The following is a 20,204-nucleotide window of genomic DNA, read 5'->3' on the forward strand; positions in this document are numbered from 1 at the left end:
TAAAAAAAAAAAAGACTAAACAAAATTATGTCCAAATGATCAGGTATATATGGGTGTTGATTTTTGCCTGCCCATAAATTTTTGGATACTTTATTTTCAACTATAAAAAAAGTTGCAATTCTATTTCATAGCATAAATATGGTAAAAGCACCCTGTCACATATTCTTTCATTTTCTTATAAATATTTATATTGGTTCCAACTTTTAGATGTATTGGTTACATTATTTATTGCTATATTAAAAACTTGCTATATAACAAATATATGTACATTTTTACTTTTTACATGTTGGCATTAGATTTTTTTTTTTAAATCAGAGCTAATCATTTATATAGAGCTGACTTTTTTCAAGGGAAAACAGGATTTTCAAACAATAATGCTCATTGGCTAGATAATTAACTTTTAAGAAGATATGTGTTTATTAGAATAAATTTTAAGAGAAGGTTGTTCTTTCTTTTTTTTTATTTCTTTGGCTTTGTAGAAGTTCCTATTTTGTAGTGCTAATATACATTTTACCCATAGTAAAAAGAATTCAAATTTTCATTGCCTTTTTGCCGTTCTTCCTCTTTTAAGAGATAGCCAACAGTGCCACCATCAGAACAGACAGGCTTTTCTCATTTTAAGTGTTGGTTTTCTCGAAAACCAACAAAAAAAACAAAACCCAAAAAACCCTATACTTAAGGAATGGTTTAAAAGCCACATATGTTTACGCAGACATTTATTAAAAATAATGAGAGATACTAATGGCATAATGAAACTGCCTTTATTTTATGAAAAAATCAAATTCATGTTATTCTTCAAAGGCCTATAACTAATTTGGTTACTTAACTCTTACCAGGTCATTCTGAGTAGTGTTATATTGAATTCAGCTTATTGTCGTCAGTTTTAACTTGTAAGCTACAGTCTCAAAGAATACAAAAACATGAAAATAATCAGATCATCTTGGTCCGGTAACATCTTCCCTGTTGTGCAATTTGGGGGCAATTTTTAAATTATGCCTTTTCTTTTAGATTTGATTTCTTTTTTATAATGGTATTTAAAAAGCAAACTTCCAACTACATTATAATTATGATGATTTCAAAATCTGTATTAAAGCATAAAAATTTGTTTTCATGGTCTGATATGTACATGATATGGTATATTTATTTTTGAATGAAAAGAAACCTGGTCCCCATCTTCCTGTTGACATCAAACAGTCCTCTGATATGCTAATCCAGCATCAGGGAGAGCACATATATACAGGGTTTATTTGGACTCATTCCAAGTCTGAAAGAAAATTATGTGTAAAGAACTGATTTTGCAGCATTACCCCCTTTGAATGAAAACTGATGTTGACACACTCTGCAATTAAAAAGACATAGTCTTGAGACCTGATATGGGAGGTTTCTAACATTTTAGTAAGACCCTGATTTGCTTTTTAATTACCTGGTCATCTAATTGTTTTTTATTCTTTGGGATGTAATGTTACTGATGTAATAGCTATTGAAATTGCTAATAAATTTATTTCTGTAGTATGTGTTATAAGAAAGATTAACCTAAGATTACTAGCTTTTCCTTAAAGATTTATCGTTTGGTGCATACATTGAGTACGTATGAGACAGTAGATATAATTTTTTGCTCAGTATGAAGTAGGGATATCAGCGGATTTCCTGTACTGTTTTTCCATTCAGCCTGCCCTCAGCTGGTCACTGGTGTAAAAACTGAAAGGTAGCTGTTTTAGAATTTTCTCAAGTATAGTTCCTCCATATTCAATAACAAAAAATCAATTTAGTTGGACTTCTCAAAATATCTTTGGATATCTTTGGATAAATTGCATTAAAGTACATATTTAAATTTTAATATATATATATTTTAAGACAGTTAAAATTATTAGAAAATTTTATGGAAACCAATTAAAATGCAATATTCATGTTGGTTATTTTAAGTATTGTTAAATGGGAAACCACTTGCATTTTGTTTCTGAAAATAATTTTATGTATTGAATCTTTGTAAGTCTTACAAAGCTAAGAACTTCGTCCTTGAAGTAATATATTATTAGTGTAGTCTTCTAGCAGACTTATTGTAGAAAAAATGAGCATAAATAAGTACCTCTGGTTTTACAATTATTGTAGTATTTGCCCTCTTATGTGCAACGACCCCTCTCCTAAGTAGCCTGTTGGTGCTGTCAGCTTTTTGCCTGGGCATTCTTGTAAGGTTTTTCTTCCATGGAGTTTAGTTTCATTCATTCAAAGCAGAGTACAAGTTTGACTTGCATTGTACAGTAGAAATATTCATGAAAACTTTCTACATAAATTCCTTTTATTTATTTAACTTTTAATAAATTGTGATATTTCAAATCACCAGGGTGGTTCAGTATTTAAAAGGAATTCTGTAGTGAAACCTTCTGCCAGGAGAAGAATTGTCTTTTAATGAACGTAATTACCTACATGTATCTAGACTTTTTTATTCTGGCTCTTCTTTTAAGACAAGAAATTGTTTTAGATGTTAATTTTTTGAAATAGTGGGACATCACAAAAATGTACCATTACACAGTTTCCGCCAACCTTAGTTATAATAGGAAAAAACTTAAGCCATTATGTCAGATAAAATTCTTGGAATCATTTCAGTATAAAGATCATATGCTTTTCAGCTGATAATGGTAGATAAAATTAGGTGTTTTTCTGACTTACAGATTTTTTTCCTATCTGAATCCAGTCTTGAGAAATTTTAGTTTTATAATTCTTATTTTAATTTTCAAAAGCATTTTAAGAAGCAAAAGAGGCTAATTCCTGAAAGAACTGTTTGGAAGTACTTTGTTCAGCTTTGCAGTGCATTGGAACACATGCATTCTCGAAGAGTCATGCATAGAGGTAAGATAAAATCATTAAGAACTTTTAATCTTGTTTTAAATGATATAAGTTCTTTAAAGTAAATGTCTTCCAGTCATTATGTAATGCCATACTTTTTCAGGTAATTATTTTCAAATTATAATTGTGCTAGAATGTTAAACCTTTAAATAAAGTACTACTTGATTTTAAATAAGAATGTAAATTAATCTTCTGCTTGACTCTTATGAGCATCTTACTAACCAGTAAGATGCTGTTGATAAAGAGAAGACAGCAATTAAATATATTTAAGGAAGAGTTTTTTTGTTTCTTCAATTAAACAATAACCACTTAGATTTTTAATATTCAGTATTAGCTCAGCATTCTTATCAGTCAAGTGGTTGAGCAGAGTGTGTTAAGATTACATCAATAAGTAATTGAACCACTGATACTGAAGTGTGAAAAATTTTAATACAATTCATTTATGCAATTAAGATTTTTAAAGCCATCTAAGTAAATAATTATATGCCTAATAGTGTTGTGGTTTTATATTTTATGCAAATCTACCAATACGTTAATCTTTAGTAAGATATTTTATTTAAAATTGATATCAAAAGGACACATGTATTTTGTACTTTGAATTTCACAGGTTTTTTGAAAATGGAAAACAAAATGCATTTGAAATAGAAATTAATAATCATATTCATCATAGTACATTGATGATTAGCTGTCTATCAGAGAATCGAGAACTTCTGGGTATTAGGATATATCAGAATTATTCAAAGTAAACTAATTGGTCCATAATTCAAACATTCATGATTAAAATAAATTTTAAATTCTATCATGAAAAGTAGTTCTTAATTCCTTTAAAATTTCTAAAATGTCTATCATCTTTTACCTGATCCCTTCCTTTATTCACAGATATAAAACCAGCTAATGTGTTCATTACAGCCACTGGGGTGGTAAAACTTGGAGATCTTGGGCTTGGCCGGTTTTCAGCTCAAAACCACAGCTGCACATTCTTTAGGTAAGAGCCACAATATAATTTCATTCAGTTACTTTGCGTATGTGTCATTAGAAGGTAAGAGGTGTACCAATTACATGCCAGCTCTTACATTCTTAATAAAACTATTTTAAAAATCATCAGATCCTGAACAGATGCCTGCAACTCTCTATTAGGTATAAGGTTTCCTCTAATATGACAGTTGGATACTTCTGTCAACTTGACCTCAGGCAGACATTGAGTTAAAAAAAAAAAAATGCTGATAAATCTGGTGTAACTATTGCCATAGAAAAGTCCTTTTATTCTACATTTAATAATAAATAATATGGTGATTAAGCTGTCTCTTGGAAGACTTCACCGAACCATTTATAAATACAATAGTAGTTTGTAAATTTTTATTTATTAAAATAACATACATGGTTTATTTATTAAAATAACATACATGGTTTGTTGTTTAGAAATAATGGAAATTACTAGAAGAGATAATTTTTAAATTGGGTAACTTATCTTAAAACTCCTCAAATCATATGTTCTTCTTGTAAATACAGGACTTAGATCAAATGGTGACAATCAGAATTAAGTAAAAGTTATGTTAAAAATAAGTTGGCTTTGATTTAATGGTGCTCATCTTTGGTGTCATAATTTCATTGAAAGCTATTTTTTTTATAAAATTGTTTTGAGATATGAAATAAAAACCTTTTAAATGTCCTGATGAGGAATAAATGAGTTATACTAAATAACAAAGTAGTGAAATGAACATCTGAATTAATTGACTAGAGTTTTTGAGTTTTCCCGGCTTTGTTACCTAAGGTTCTGTGTGGCCTTGAACCTGTCATCGAATTTTTCTATATTTATAAAACAGTACCTGAAACGTAAATAAGTACTCAATATTTGCTGAATTACAAAATATTGTATCCTAGTTTCAAGAGTGTTGGAAAGATAATGCTTTGCATTTTTAACGGGATTTCAATTTTGTCAAGTATTTTGAGAAAATGAAATTTTGCACTGATGCTGAATAACATAGTTTTTTCTCCTTTCACTTCACATTTATTTTAGAGAGCATTGTGATTTTTCCTGAATAAAGAAATTTGACATGAAATTCCATAAGACATGCATGTAATTTGCTTAGCACTTTAATAAAGTTTTATTGGGAAAGTTGAGAGTGGAGGATTTCTATAGAGAAAACAAACCTTAGGCTGTTTCAAGCCAGTGCCATTTGTCACTAATAGACAACATGTTTTCACTTTATGTTACTCATCTGAATAGAAGAATGTCATAAAAGCATTCTGTCACTAGTTTAGATAGAAATGCCAGGCTACAATTACATACACACACCTGCACATTCCCCTGCTCATGCACACATGTGTGTTGTTTACATGCTGCTTTGCAGACTGTCTCTGAGCCTGCTGTAGTCATCCAGCCCGAAGGATCCAGTGTTATTATATGAAACCCAGTTTCGTTTTGTTTGATTTGCCTGATACTGCCTCTTGTAAAAGTTCTAAACAGAATTTAAGAACATATATGCATCTCCAAATTGAGGTGATATGCTAGTAGAAATTATGGAGTAAAATTAATTTTAATAGATTTAATAATTCATTATGAGTTTCTAATACCAAGTTTTATCAAAACCAACTCACCTAAGGTCATGTAATTATATATGTGTAATATATAAACATGTATATTTATATAATATATAATATATTGTATATATATAAATGTGTGTATGTATACACATTATAAATAAATGAAATATATGCTCATGCCGCATAATTAAGCTAAGACATCTTATAAGACATAGAATGAAAATAGAGCAAGTGAAAAAATACGAAATAAGACTTTTCTAATGGATGAATCATAGATATTCAATTTTTTTAAACAAAGTATTTTTTGTTTTAGGCATATTATTTTTGAAAAAAAATAAATATTAAAATCAAAGAAAATTTCATTTATCCACCTATTGTAATTCTTGTGAACTGAAGATTTTGATTGTTTAAAACTAAAGTTCATTAAGCACAGTATATTATATACAAATAATTAAAATTTGGACTCTAGTCTACTAAGGCTCTTTGGACCCCATAAAAATCCTACTTAGAAGAATCAAGAAAAATTCTCTGCTAACATACTATATATAAAATAGCAAGGATAGAAATCCTGACAGACATTCTTGATGACAAATTGACCCTAATTTTTACTTGTATTACTCTGCTATGTTGTCATATATTTTTAAGAGCAAATTTAAGTTTTCTTCTCAGAGTTGGCACTGCAAAGTAATTGAAAAAGTGGTGACCTATGCAAATTTATTTTGCTTATAGAAAACACAAAAGAACTATAGATTTTATTGTATGTTGATTCATTTTTTAATTTTACTGAGGATACAATCTATAGGGCATGATTCATCCATAGAGCAGGTATACTTTTCAGTGAAACTATAAATAAATGAGATCTCTATGTAGTTCATTAGGAAAAATCTACATAAGTTTACTTTAAACAAAGTTTGTACTGGAGCCAAATTTCTTTTAACTTTGGGAAGGAGGTATTTTCAGGAATTTAATTTTAAAATGCAAAGATATATAGGATCTTAAAACGTCTTACGCATTTATATTTTCAAAATACATTTTGTTGAAAATCAAGATATGGTTTTAACTTATTTTAATTCATTAATAGGATTGTGCACTTCCAAAAACTATGTTTGTATTTAACAATCCTTAAGAGATTGGCAAGTCTTTGCATTTTCAATTGTCTATTCATTTGGTGTCTCTTATTTGTATCTTTTGATTCCATGATAAATCAACATACAATAAAACCTGTAGTTCTGTCTTCTGTAGCAAATAAAATTGTATAGGTGGCCACATTTCCAATTAGTTTTCAGAACCAATTCTTAAAAGTATGATGGCATAGTAGTAATTCCTTTAATGTAAGGATTGAGAATTGCAAATACTAAATCTGATATTGTTGCATGTTCAAACTATGTTCCGATCTTCAGAACTGAAAAATATCCTAGCAGGTCTTCACCTGTTTTTTTACTTCCTCCCTGCTACCACCACATACATTGTCTCAAAATATCTCTACTTTCCATTCCCTCATTCCCTCCTCCTTACTCTATAATTACTTCACATTTGGACTAGGAGATTACCCTCTTTTGTTTCTGATATTTTTCTTCATAATACATTCTGTATGTTTCCACTAGAGGTATCTTCCTCAGAGACACTATCTGATTGTGTTACTTTCCTTAAAATCCTCCGTGGTTCCCTGTTGCCTGAAGAATGTCATGCAAGGTCCTTGACCTGGCATTTAGCGCCCTTTACAGTTTGGTGTCCTCTAACTTTCCACTCTGATTATTGACTGACTGTATCTCCCCAGCTCATGATGTGCCAGCCATGTTTTTCCTCTTGCTTTCTTCTGAAAGAATGAACGCTGGGATTGGCATGCTCTGTGGGACCTTTATCAAGCCATTTATTAATTTTTCTAAAACTCAGTGTCTGGATTTATAAAACTAGAAATGCAGGTAATAACCATCCTATGTTGTCCCTTAACTCCTAAACAATTCCTGACCAAATAATATAATGAATGCAAGTGTTTTCTTAACACTGTAATAAACTGTATAAATGTTCAGTTGCTTATGGTGGTGGTGAAGTGATGAAGATGCAGAAGAAGACAGGAGGAAGAAGAGAAGGAGTTCTCCATGTACAATTTATTTATTCTGCCTGAACTGATTGATTCAAAAACCAATTATATGCGGGTGCTATTCTAGAGACAAGGAATGTAGCCTGAGCAAGACAAGTCCTTGTCCTCAGGGAGCTTACCTTATGGTGGGAGGAAATAGATAATAAAGCAAACAAAAAACTAAGATGAATTATTAGTGATATGACAGAAAATGGGCAGTTGGGGAACTAATTTGGAGAGGGTGAGATGGAGCAAGTCCCCTCTGAGAAGGTGATATTTAAACTGAGATGCAAAGGATGTAAAAGGGGCAGCTATGAAATAATGTCCCAGGTAGACTGAAGAGCATTTCATACAAAGGGTGGATACAGGATAAGCTCTGTCTGCTGGAACTGAGTGAAGAAAAGACAGGGCTGGATGTAGGAGCAATTCACATTTTATTCTAAGTGCAGTGGCAAGCTTTCACAAGGTTAAATGTAATGAGGAGAGCGATGTGATCTGGGTTGAAGGCAGCAGCCACAAACCTCTTCATTCTTCTTTGGGCTAAGCATTCCCAGGATAGTGTTCTATTTTCAGGGTCTTCTGTGTCCTGCGAGTCTGCATCTTTTCCTCTCAGAATACCCCTTAGTATATGCTACCCAGAACTGAGCAGAGTATACCACACTGGAATTCATTAGCCCATAGAACAAAATGTTTACACTGCCTGTGATCTGTGATCTAAACAGTTGTTTGGTTTTTTTGGTCTCCTTATCCTCCTCCCACCTTCATTTTTGTTTTTACATGAAATTATGTTAAGGAAGATTTTCATTTGTTGTTTTTGTATTAATTTGGTTGGAGGTGTGATTAGGGAGACTAATTGCAGGATACACACACACACACACACACACATATGAATTTTGCCTTGTTTTTGTCAACCTTATAAAAATATATGTTAAGAAACTTATCTATATTTGCATCTTTAAAATTTATAATGAGGGCACAACTTTCTTAAGCTTTCTAATAGTGTCAGTGACTTTCAAATTTCTTGACAATGATGCAACTGCATTACATTCTGATATTGTCTGTTCTATTTTATTTCGCTAGAAATCCCACTGGTTTCAGCCCACTAAATTGATTTCACAAGTCATTAATGGGTTGTATGACCCACAATTTGGAAAACATTGGTCTAGCTCTGCAGCGCCTTCATGCTGTTTCATTTACTTAAAGGCTAATTCCCATTTTCTGCCTACTTTTGGACATTCTCCAGACTTGTTATCTGGCCAGTTGAATTGGTCAATCATAAATTACTCATTTATACTGCTCCCTGTGCTTCCAGAGGGGTGTGATAACATTTATCACAGTTCTTTACAGTTTGCAAATCATTCAACTCTCTAAAATCTTTACACGTACATGTGAACTACGCACATGAGCTGTTTGTATTCTAAAGTTGAGAAAATGAAGCAGGGAAAGGTAAATAGCTAGAAGATAGTGGGTAGGTCTGTGGCTTCCTAGTCTGGGTTTACTCTCGCATGCAGTCTGTTTTTTCATTATGTCAGTTCCTTGTGGCATTTTTTCTTACTTTATACTGTTTTCTGATTTGTTTTATTAGATCTAGAAGTACTATGTTCAGCTTTGTTACATTGCTTAGGAGCCTACATATGAAGACATAGTTTGCTCTCTCTCCTAGAATTGACTACTATTACTGCTTCAAGATTCAGAAGTAAACAAGAAATAGACCTCTAGGATATCAAAATCTGTCTTCATGGCCATCTGTCCTCCCATAACTTTAGCTGATATTTCTAAAGAAGTGGCTGTTTTAGACTGAAAGCTAAAATTTCACCAAAACTTGTGAAATTGGAACATGGCAATCAAGTAATAAATTTTCTCATATCACAAGAGGCAGAATATACTTTTGGTATATTTCTATTTCTTAACTTACTCTGAGGTGTCCTTTCAGCAAATATAAACATTCTGACCCAGAGGCAGCTTACTAAGAGATTAAGTATCTTAATCGTTGAATATTTAAACATATAAACAGAATACCAGAACAATTTTTATATATTCCAAATGTATACTATTTCTGGTCAAATCATATCAAACTTCCCTTATTTCCTGTAATAGTGACCCAGGAGAATCCTCTATTGCTACTAAATAGTAACAATAACAACAGTGGCAATGAATACGAGTACTGTATAGCATTTAAAAATTTGTGAGCATTTTAAAGCATGTTTTCTCCGCTGTTCCTCTGTGTTGTGGGTACAGTAAGTGTTACAGATTAGAAAACTGAGATCACTCTATTTAATACTGAACCTGACTGCCCCCACTTCATCCCTAGAACTCCTAAACCTTACCCTGTTTTAATTTTTCTTTTTTCCTTAGGACTTAGTATCTTCTGACATGCCATGTAATATACCTACTATGCCTTGTATGTATTGTCTCTCCCAGCTAAAATGCAAGCTTTATGAGGACAGAGATCGTTGTGTATTTGGTTCCCTCATGTACCCTAGATACCTAGAAGAGGGGATTGCTCGTAATAGATATTCAATAAATACTGATTGAATGAATGAAGCTTAGAGACAGACTACACACATAAAGGGTGAATTTGACTAAGTGTATCAGTAAGTATAGGTTAGATTATGTTGCCGGAAGAAACAACACAAATATTCCTCAATTGCTTAGCACTGAAGAATGTTCTAATCTTTTATCACCCACAGTGAGTTGTAGACCTATGTTTATCTTTAAGGTAGCTGCCATCCCTTCATGTGGTGACTTGGCATTCCAGGCAGCTTCAGTCTTGTGTTATCTTCATATCGACATACGTTTTTGTGATCCCATGAGGGGAAGACAGCATGGAGAATCACTTACTGGCTCTTAATTAAGCCCTTCTGCTTGAATGTAACACAGATTACTTCCATTCACATTTCGTTGGCCAAAACAGATCTCATGGCAATGACTATCTCAAAGGGACAGGGAAATGTAATTCTCCTATTTGTCCAGGAAGAGGAGAATCAGAAATGTGAGTATAGACCATGGCTTTAAGATAGAGGAAAAATACCTAATTTAGATCTTTTAAAAAAATACTGTTTGTATCCTTTTCTACCTGTTTATTTTTGTGACATATTTGTAGCTATTGCAATGAAAGGGTAATTGAATCTCTTAATGGGAATGGGTGGTAGTGGTGAATGAAGAGTAAGCCATTAGGAAATTTACATCTTTCTAAATTGGAAAATTCTGAGCAGAGAGATTATCTTTAAATCCAGAATGATTCATGAGGTTCACTGGAGTACTGATCCCTGGTGACTTTTCTCTGGATCAATAAATCTGCAGTTATCCCTGCTGGACTTGCTTTTGATAAGAGCTTATTTTGGTCAATGTAAAACATTTATAATAAAAAATAGTTACTTATCAAGCTTCAAATACTCATATGGACTAAGTGCTGTGTAGCACATTCACTGATTTCTATTCTGCATTTCTTTGAGATAGGTATGATTATCAAGTTTAGATTTCTGTCAGTTAGTGACCAAGCCAAAGTTCATTTAAATTACAAAGGACCATAATTTTAACCTTTATACATTGCATTATTAACCATATTATTATTCTTTTGGTGAATGTATTGGCTTCTTCTGCCCTGCCACCCTTGACAAAAAAAAGAGAACCAAAAAACAAAACAAAACAAAACAAAAAAAAACACCATCCCAAAATGATCCAGTGAGCTTTTAGAAGTCAAACATTTTTTTGAACCATATACATTTTTCTCTTAACACCCTCGCTCCTTATGTAATCCTTGGTGTGAGGTAGGTCCATACCACATAGAATTGAGTGTTTCACTCTCCCAGGCAATGCATGAGTCATTAACACATTTGTATTTATTTTCAATTGCTGCCCTAACACATTACCAAAAACTTAGGGGCTTAAAACAACAGAAATGTGTTATTTTTCAGTTCCATAGCTCAGAAGTCCAATATGACTCTGACCAGGCTAACATCAAGGTATCTGTAGGATTGCAGGACTTCTGGAGGCTCAGTCCATTTCTTGTCTATTCAGATTATGGCAGAGTTTAGTTTTTTGGTGTTGTAGGACGGAGGTTCTTGTTTCCTCACTGGCTGTGAGCTGAGGGCCATTCCCAGCTTCTAGAGGCTGCCCTCATTCCTTGACTCCTGGCTTCCTTCCTCCCTTTTAAAAGTTAGTGGTGGAGAGTTCCTGTCACACTTTGAATGTCCCCTGCCCCTTCTGTTGCATCTCTTACTGATAATTTAGGGTAATCTTCCTGTTATAAAGTCCTCAACCTTTATGGCGGCAAAGTCTCTTGCCACTACCATAACATAAACAGGTATAGCACCAAGAGGCAAAGATCATGGAGACAGAATTTCTGCCTGTAACGCCATTTTAATAGACTAATAGACATTTTAATAGATGTGACAGCTGGGGAGACATTCATATCCTCCTCTAAAGCCTAATTAGGTGAAATTGTTTAAAAGCTAGAGAGGTTCTAGGCTGGGCACAGTGGCTCACACCTGTAATCCCAGCACTTTGGGAGGCCAAGGCAGGCAGATCATGAGGTCAGGAGATCGAGACCATCCTGGCTAACACGGTGAAAACCCATCTCTACTAAAAATACAAAAAATTAGCCTGGTGTGGATCGCACCACTGCAGTCCAGCCTGCAGTCCAGACAGAGCAAGACTCTGTATCAAAACAAAACAAACAAACAAACAAAAGCTAGAGAGGTTCTGAGGAAGAGGTTCCAAAATTAGAGGAAGTTTACATTTACTGAAAATAAGTATTTTCTTTTTTGAAGAGATACTTTGACTTTAAATTTTCACATTTTTATTATAGGACTTTATAGGTACTTTATTGCATTGTAATTTACATTTACTTTTCAAGGGAGAAAATGCCATACTTGGCTTAATATAAATTTATAAACAAATCATTTTCTTTCATTGTTAGCTTACTGGCAATTGTTTAAAAAATTATTTGCAAATTTTTTGTATTCCTCAAGGAGCCTCTCACACTACTAACAATCATGCTCCTCAGGGGCTTACTCTACCATGGACTTGAATATAGAGGGGGATAAGAAGTAATTTTAACAAAACTTAATTAGGATAATTAATCTGTTAAAAAATCTAAACACGTTATATACTCCAAAGTATATAAGTAATTGGTGATAGTTATCTGCTATTCAGGAAAATCTATTTACACCAACATTGTATTTATTAATACATACAGTGAAGGGTTTCACCTCTGACTGCCTATTCTAGTGAAAGGAGAAAAACAAATAAAAACACTTAAATTAACAACATTGATATGACGTTTTAATTGCTTTTATATTGTCTCCCAGAAAAGAAAGTTTTCTCTTTGCATGTTTGTGTGAATTTACTTGTATGTGCTTGTTGTACATCCTAAAATGAGATAGATTTTTGCTTTAAAAAAGCTAACTAAAACTCTCTGATATTGATCCTTGTGCTAAACAAATATTTGAAACCCCTTGGGAGGAAATTGTGTTCTTGTTTTGTTTTGTTATAGGATTGCTTGAACTGCTGTTTACCTTTTGCAGTGAGACAAATGATTCTTTGATTTTGTAAAATTGCCAGCAGATTAAATGTATGGCCATCATTCAAGCTAGATATCAGAATTTTCACACTGGAGTCTCTTGAGTGTACAATTCGTGTTCCCCACACTATTTCCAAGTGTGATATATCCTCTGATTTCAACTTAGAAAATTAGTGTTCTTGAACCAGGCATTAAAACAGTTTCATTTTTGGTGCCAGGTGCCACCTGTGGTCACATACTTGTTTTTCCCCCACCTTTCCTAGCACCTCTCGATAGATCTTTGGCTTATACCCCTTCGTTGTTCAGGGTGGTTTAGAGCTGTAAAGGCAGCATATGTTCAGTCAGTACTATAGGCTGCTTTCACTGATTTATTTTTAACTTTCAATCCCTTATTGACTTAAGTAATTGCTCTGGTAAGAAGCTATTATCTAATTTTAAACTGCACGTTTAACCTCCCAGCCGCCATAACAAGTATTTATTTAAATCAGTGTAGCTGCAGAGTAGCATAATTTTCACATGTGGCCCATTGAACCTGGACCCTTATTCCTGGTTTTTCATATGTATATGCTGTGACTTTTAGATTTCTCTGCTTCTTAATTTGGAAAGATACAGATATTTTTTTCAGTTGTATTTCACAGTGGTCATTTATACTGAAATAACCATCTGCATAAATGCAAGAGACAAGAACTACCTGGGTTTGAATTCCAAGTCTACAGCTTACCAGTTTTATGATCTTTGGCAAGTTATCCGACCGACTTCCTATGCCTTCTCTCTAAAGCAGTATAATAGTTGAAATATCTCATAAAACTACCTTATAATAGTTCCCGTTTCATTGGACTGTGAGTCCCACAAGATCAAGGATTTGTCCTGTTTGCTTCTGTCAGCACAGGACTTAGAATTGTGTGTGCCATGCAGCAGGGCATGGTAAACTTTTGTTAAAATTCAGCAAGATAATACATAGAATGCATTTAACACAGGACCTGGAGCACAGCAACAATAACAATAAAATATGCTTAGGTGTTTTACCTCAGCATTATTAAAGCTCTTAAATGTTATCAGTTGCACTTCAAAGATGACAAATTTTATTTTATAAATGTCTTTTGTGGAAGAAATATTGATCTCCTACTCAGCCATTCTATATTGACCTCAGTTAGTACTCCTTACAATGAAATAAATGTGCCCTCTCTCCATTCTGTCTGCCAACATAATTTCTGGGCTGACTCATGAGTATGAAGGAAAGAATGGAAATTAAGTCCTGTTCCCTGAAGTTGTGTGTGTGTGTGTGTGTGTGTGTGTGTGTGTGTGTGTGTATCAAACTGAGGTATAAGACGACTTGTCTCCTTTTAATTTTCCCAAGAAGGAATATTCAAAGCTTTCTTGTCTGTAGTTTATTCTGATTCTAAGAGAAATAAACTATATTTCTAAACTTAGTTCGTTTGTTTGTACTCTCTGACTTAAAACACTCTCACTCAGCTTTCCTAAGTAATAGTTTTAAAAGGACTTTTTTTTTTTCCATTTTATTTTCCAGATGGATTTTTGTAGAGTTTCTTTAAGTGCTACAGAATTTTAAAGCAAAAGGGACCTCAGAGATCAGCTCATCTTTCTCATCACTTTATCTTACAGATGAGGGAAGGAAATGAAAAGAGAAGTTAAATGGTCCTGACTAGTTAGTGGCAAATGTAAGATGTGAAAGAGATTTATCTTTCACTGGTTTTGTGCTGCCTCCCTTGTTTAAAAAGCACACACAAAAAAAATCCAAAGCTAACCACATATGAGAATGCTTCAGTCATTCTGTTTTCTTTTTTCATTCAAATCTTTGCAGAGATTACAATGCTAAAATGTTAGCTAAACTGTTCTGTATATAACCTACTCTGATGAAAATTGTTAATTTAGTGATATCTTCCATAATAACAACATGTTAGCAGAACTTGTTGGTTCTCTTAAACATGTTGCAGAACTTCTAGATACCGGTCTTCATTTTATTCAGGATAAAGATTAGAATATATATATTTATGGAGTATATACCATATAAAACTTTTCTTATATAGCTAGAATAAGTCAATGTAATGAAAGGGATTTTTACATGTGGATGACTGCCTTAGTATATTTTAATGTGGTATTAATATAGAATAAAGCAAGGTCAGGTAAGATTTTTAGTTGTTACTAGTTTTCCTCTAATGTTAGCCTCTGTTTTTTATAATGTTATCATCCATTTCCTACTTTTATTCATGTCCGAAGGTTAAAGTGGCATAAGTGTCTGCTATTGCAAAATACACTCTCATTTTACCTACAATCATAAATTCTTGAAAGATAAGTGGAATTACACGTGCTATAGACTTCAAGCTTCTGAATACATAGGACAATAATTCACATGATCATTTTAATGTCTAATCATGTCACTCCATAACTCTCTTTTCTTGTACAGCTGTTAAAAGAAGTCACAACATTCTTGAGGCAACAGAAATTGTAGACACAGCTGTCATGAATCTCTGGAAAAGTTTTTTGGAAATAATTAGATCTTCATTAATTTTGAAATGTTGAAAACATATCACTGCATTTAAATGTACTGCAAATTTTCCTGAGCACTTAAACTTTTAGGCCTCTCTGCTAGATAGAGAGAGGTAAGGACGAATCAGTTTACGTGATGGGGCTGTACCTCTTTGCTCAGTGTCAGTCAGCATAAGAGTCGTTGTCCAGAATGTAGGGGCATATGAGGAAGCATGTCGGGAGACAGTAGAACTTCCCTCTTAGGCCTGTGTTCCCCAGTTAATTAGGAATTTATTCAATTAATAATTATAGTGCAGAATACAAACTTACTCATCTTATATGACTTTTGGAAATATGTTGATCAAAAAGGTGAGTAGCATCCTTAGCTTTACATTTTAATATATGCTAATGAATATATGTAGTTTAAATATTGAAATAAAACATGCTTATTTAATATAAAGAGGCTTGTTATCTATAATATTAAGAATCAATATCTAAATTTAAAGTGTCAGTCTTAACTGAGTGTGTAACTTTTTGCAATGACCTCCAGCAGCTCACTGAAAACGGATTTTTGTACATTAAGATTTTTTGCATTTTAAATTTAGCTTAGTAGAATTCCTAATCATTCTTTTCCTCTGCTCCCTTCACTTGGGTCGTCTTTGAGTTCAGTTTGTGTTGCAGTTAAGGTGTTATGCTGGGGCTAATCTCTGTAAAATGCTAGCATTTGTTCGTCTTTTTCCTTATCATCAATCTTTCACACTCATATCAAACCCCTAATGTATCAGCAGGTTTCCCAGAGCTACTGGTTAAAATTACCTTTGCTTTTGGTAAACTCTGAACCTTCAAGCCTCAGTGTTTTCAGTTGCCCCCCTGTGGATTCCGTGAAGCCTCTCTCTGCACATTCCTCACTGCCAGTCACTTGCTTTATGTCCTGAAACCAGGAGCAGAGCCCGTTTATTATTCTAACTGTACCTACCATCCTTCCTTAAATGGAGAGAATGTGTAAATATTTCCAATAATTGGTGTCACTTATGCAAAACTACCGGTGAAAGTGGTTAGAACTCCCAAAGCTAGATAGCTTGTGTTTATTTTACACAGTAATAACACAGATTCTTTAAACCTAGCTGTTTTCCAAAGTTCTTTGCTTTTCTGACACTGTAGAAATTGACGTATTTACCTGTTTGTCTTCAAAGTAAATGCTACAATTAAATAATCTATATCTTAGTTCGTCTCATTAATTTTCATATATTAATGGTTCGTATTTTATTTAAATTTCTTATCCTTCTGTTTGTGTACTTTTTTTTTTAACTTCATCACTTTCATAAATACTTTTCTTTCATGACCAGCCTGGCTAGGGCTATCCATGATTAGTAAAAATGGATTCCAATACAGGTAGGATATCATGGGTCATGGTACGTGATGTTTCCACCTTTAGCTTAGTATAGTTTCCACACATAACTATTAGGTTATAAATCTATTCTTTTGGCAAACCGACTGCTGCCTTTGAGTATAGTGCTTTGATTATTGGTGTGAATCTTTTTGTTGCTTCTAACTAAAGACCCCTGTTCAGTATTGTTAGTCTTATTAAGATTTATGGTAAACACCTGGGGAGATCTTGAAAATTAATAGAAAAAGGGGACTGCCCGTTTCTCTTTGTGTAGCAACATATTTTGGTAGCCTTTCCCTCAGGTAAATAAGATTTTAAATGTTCTTAAACTTTGATTTTCTATTTGACAAAAAGCCTTAGACTAATGATGGTGAAATAGCCATCTGAGTTTGAAATTAAAGATACTCACTTTGAAAGTCACTTAAATATTTTACATTTCAAAGTGTAACATACATGCTTCTTTTATTTTCAAGTGTTTAATAGCATTTTCTAAAAGTCATTAAAAAAAGTATTAGCACATCAAAGCAAACAAACACAAACAAAAATTATCTTGAGTGTCTTGTCTTTTAAAAGGTCTCAGTAGTAACAGTAACTGAAGACATTTTTCCAGAGATGCCAGTACCCTTTCACATTTGTTATTATATAATCCTTTGATGTATAAAAGTCTGTGGTATTCTTTCTAAAGTGGAAGTAAGGCACCAAGCGCTATATCATTTGTTAACAGCCACACTGTGTTCTAAAGGATGTTTCTGTAAAAGTTAACAAATACGATTTATTTGTGCGTACTCTACTAAACTGTTACATAATACTATTTATTTTTAAATTATCATGCTTAATTATTTGGGATATGCAAACCATATTTTTAAAAAAAATAAAAATAATAATGCCAGTGTGAATCATTTAAGTAGGTATTCTTGTCAGAATTACTTTTTTGCCCTTAGTTATGCTCCCTAGATTCTTCTTGGATTGATCAAAAGGAAATAAAGTTTAACCCACCACATTGTTTTGTACAGTTTTTAATGTACTATTTAAGGGTCAAGGAGTAAAGAAGAAATTAAAAGTTTTAGTATTCTCAAAACAGCTTTCTGATCCTAATGAATTATTTTGGTGATGTTTTTAAATTCAAAATTTTGTATGTAATTTCTTACCACAGCTGCATCTGTATTTTTATATACCTCTTATTTTATTTGGTTTGTTTTTTTGCAGTTGGTACGCCTTATTACATGTCTCCAGAGAGAATACATGAAAATGGATACAACTTCAAATCTGACATCTGGTCTCTTGGCTGTCTACTATATGAGGTAGGTAATGTTGATACATTCCAAATATTGATGCAGTTTTACTTAGTATATTTCCTCTATCCTTATAGTATATACTTATTTTTTTCTGGATGTTTAAGAATCCCCTTTTTAATTATGAAGAATTTTCATTGGGTTAATAACTTTCTGTAATGGAATTTAATAACTATACATCCCTATACATCTAATATATTTTTTAATTGTGTTCCTTTGATGACAAGTTTAAAGCATTAACTTTTATGTTAATATAATGCCTTTCTGTATATCTTGCATTTATAAAAATATACATTTGAACTTCTGTAAATCTTGATCCATGCATTACAAGAGAGGTATCATGGATTGGATTTAATATATGAAAGTATAGTAAATATCTTTATCAATATTTTATTTCACTTTTACACAGGTGTTATTTAGCATTAAGTATAGTATGCAAACAGATAGTTCTTCTAGGTTATCAATTTAGTTTCCATGAGTAACAATTTGTATTGGTAAAGCTCAGTGAAATGCTCTCTCTTTTGTTCTACTGGTGATCATTTATCAAAGGAAGATGGAATCATATAGGTAGGTCCTCTAGAAATGGTGCACTGTAATAATTTGGATGGATAAAAGAAAGCATGTTAGTAACACATTTTACGTCTGTGTTGATATAAAAGTATCTCAAGCTAGTGACTTCTGTAATTTTGTTTTTTTAATTGAATGATAATTTTCTTAGGAATATAGGCTTCGAGTCAAAGCTGTTAATTAAAAATTAGTCTGTGTCTAAGTAGGTTTTAATAAAGTGAGGAAATGTAATACATGGAAGCATTTTCATATCCCTGTGTAGGAATCATTTTCATATCTCTGTGTATATAAGAGAAGTCTAAAAAGGATAAATAGAAACCAATGCATTTCCTACTATATATTTCATGTCTCTTGTCCTCCTGACTTAAATGAAATATATGATGAAGTCATCTATTTTAATTGTGCCACCGTTACCTGGAAGTACAGCAGCTTTCAGAGGTGTTGTTGGACTTTTTAAAAATGTGTGTCATGATCTTTTATTATTTTATTCATTTCAGATTCAAATTTCCTTAATTTAAGGAACCTGAAATTATTTGTTTTGTCCTTCCTACTGAAGTGACTAACAACTACTTAAAATGAAAGGATTTTTAAATATTCTTAAATAAACGCATACTTTGGATAATTTTTGTTATGAAACATTATGAGTCAGTAATGTAACAAAACATGTTTTTATATGTGCCCATGGGATTACAAGAGATTATGCTCACTTTTATATTTTGTTAATAATTTAGTATAATGCTAACAAGAACAGGATTGATTATATTGTTACTATAATGTTTAAAAGTTAGTCACTCCGTACATTTAAAATATTATCTGTTTAGTTAACCTTAGATTCCTTTAGGCCATAGTCTAATATTATCAAAGCAACATTTTCTCTTCAAATCCCTAAAAGTAAACAGCAAATTGGTTTCCAATAACTAGATTAAATTTAGCCATAAAAAAAAAATTCTGTTGAATTTTGAGAGGAAGTTTGCATAATTATTTTAGGTCTAGCAGACTCATGTCAAAACTGAAATAATTTATCACATTTTGAATTTGCCTTTGAGAGATGGTGTCCCATTTTTAGGCAGACTTAAAATGCCACAAAATAAAATAACATCTTTGGACATTCCTACATCCATGAGTTATATGTATTGTGGATGATTTTGAGTTAAAGTATCTATCATGCTAACGTTAGTTTTCATCTCAATGCATTTTCTTGATTTCTCCATGCAAATCTTTTAGAAGAACTAGAATTTTTCTAAAGCTTTAATTTAACTTTATGTTCTATCTCCTTTCAGTTATGTTTCAATGTATTGTTAATAGAAATACCTAACAGTTTGGCTTTTAAAAATTGGTCATAACATCACGTATTTTGTATTGTACGCACTAAAAAATTACTATTAACAATGAAGACGTAGGAAGCCTTTTTTGAAAATGTATTTTAAACTCAGAAAATTAGACTTTCAAATATTCCTGAAACCTCAAAAAAAAAAAAAA

At 32.5% G+C, this 20,204-nt stretch overlaps 1 protein-coding gene across 1 annotated transcript in view; it reads left to right on the top strand.

The window, feature by feature from the left end:
- NEK7 (NIMA related kinase 7) overlaps window positions 1-20,204 on the top strand; it is a 155,672-nt gene that overhangs the window by 114,208 nt on the left and 21,260 nt on the right. Inside the window, 4 exon segments of the mRNA XM_017896562.1 lie at window positions 2,739-2,847; window positions 3,724-3,802; window positions 3,804-3,829; window positions 18,073-18,167. Coding sequence (XP_017752051.1) covers window positions 2,739-2,847; window positions 3,724-3,802; window positions 3,804-3,829; window positions 18,073-18,167 — 309 coding nt within the window.

Source organism: Rhinopithecus bieti, unplaced genomic scaffold (genome assembly GCF_001698545.2).
Source record: "Rhinopithecus bieti isolate Rb0 unplaced genomic scaffold, ASM169854v2 scaffold_24392, whole genome shotgun sequence".
NCBI lineage: Eukaryota > Metazoa > Chordata > Mammalia > Primates > Cercopithecidae > Rhinopithecus > Rhinopithecus bieti.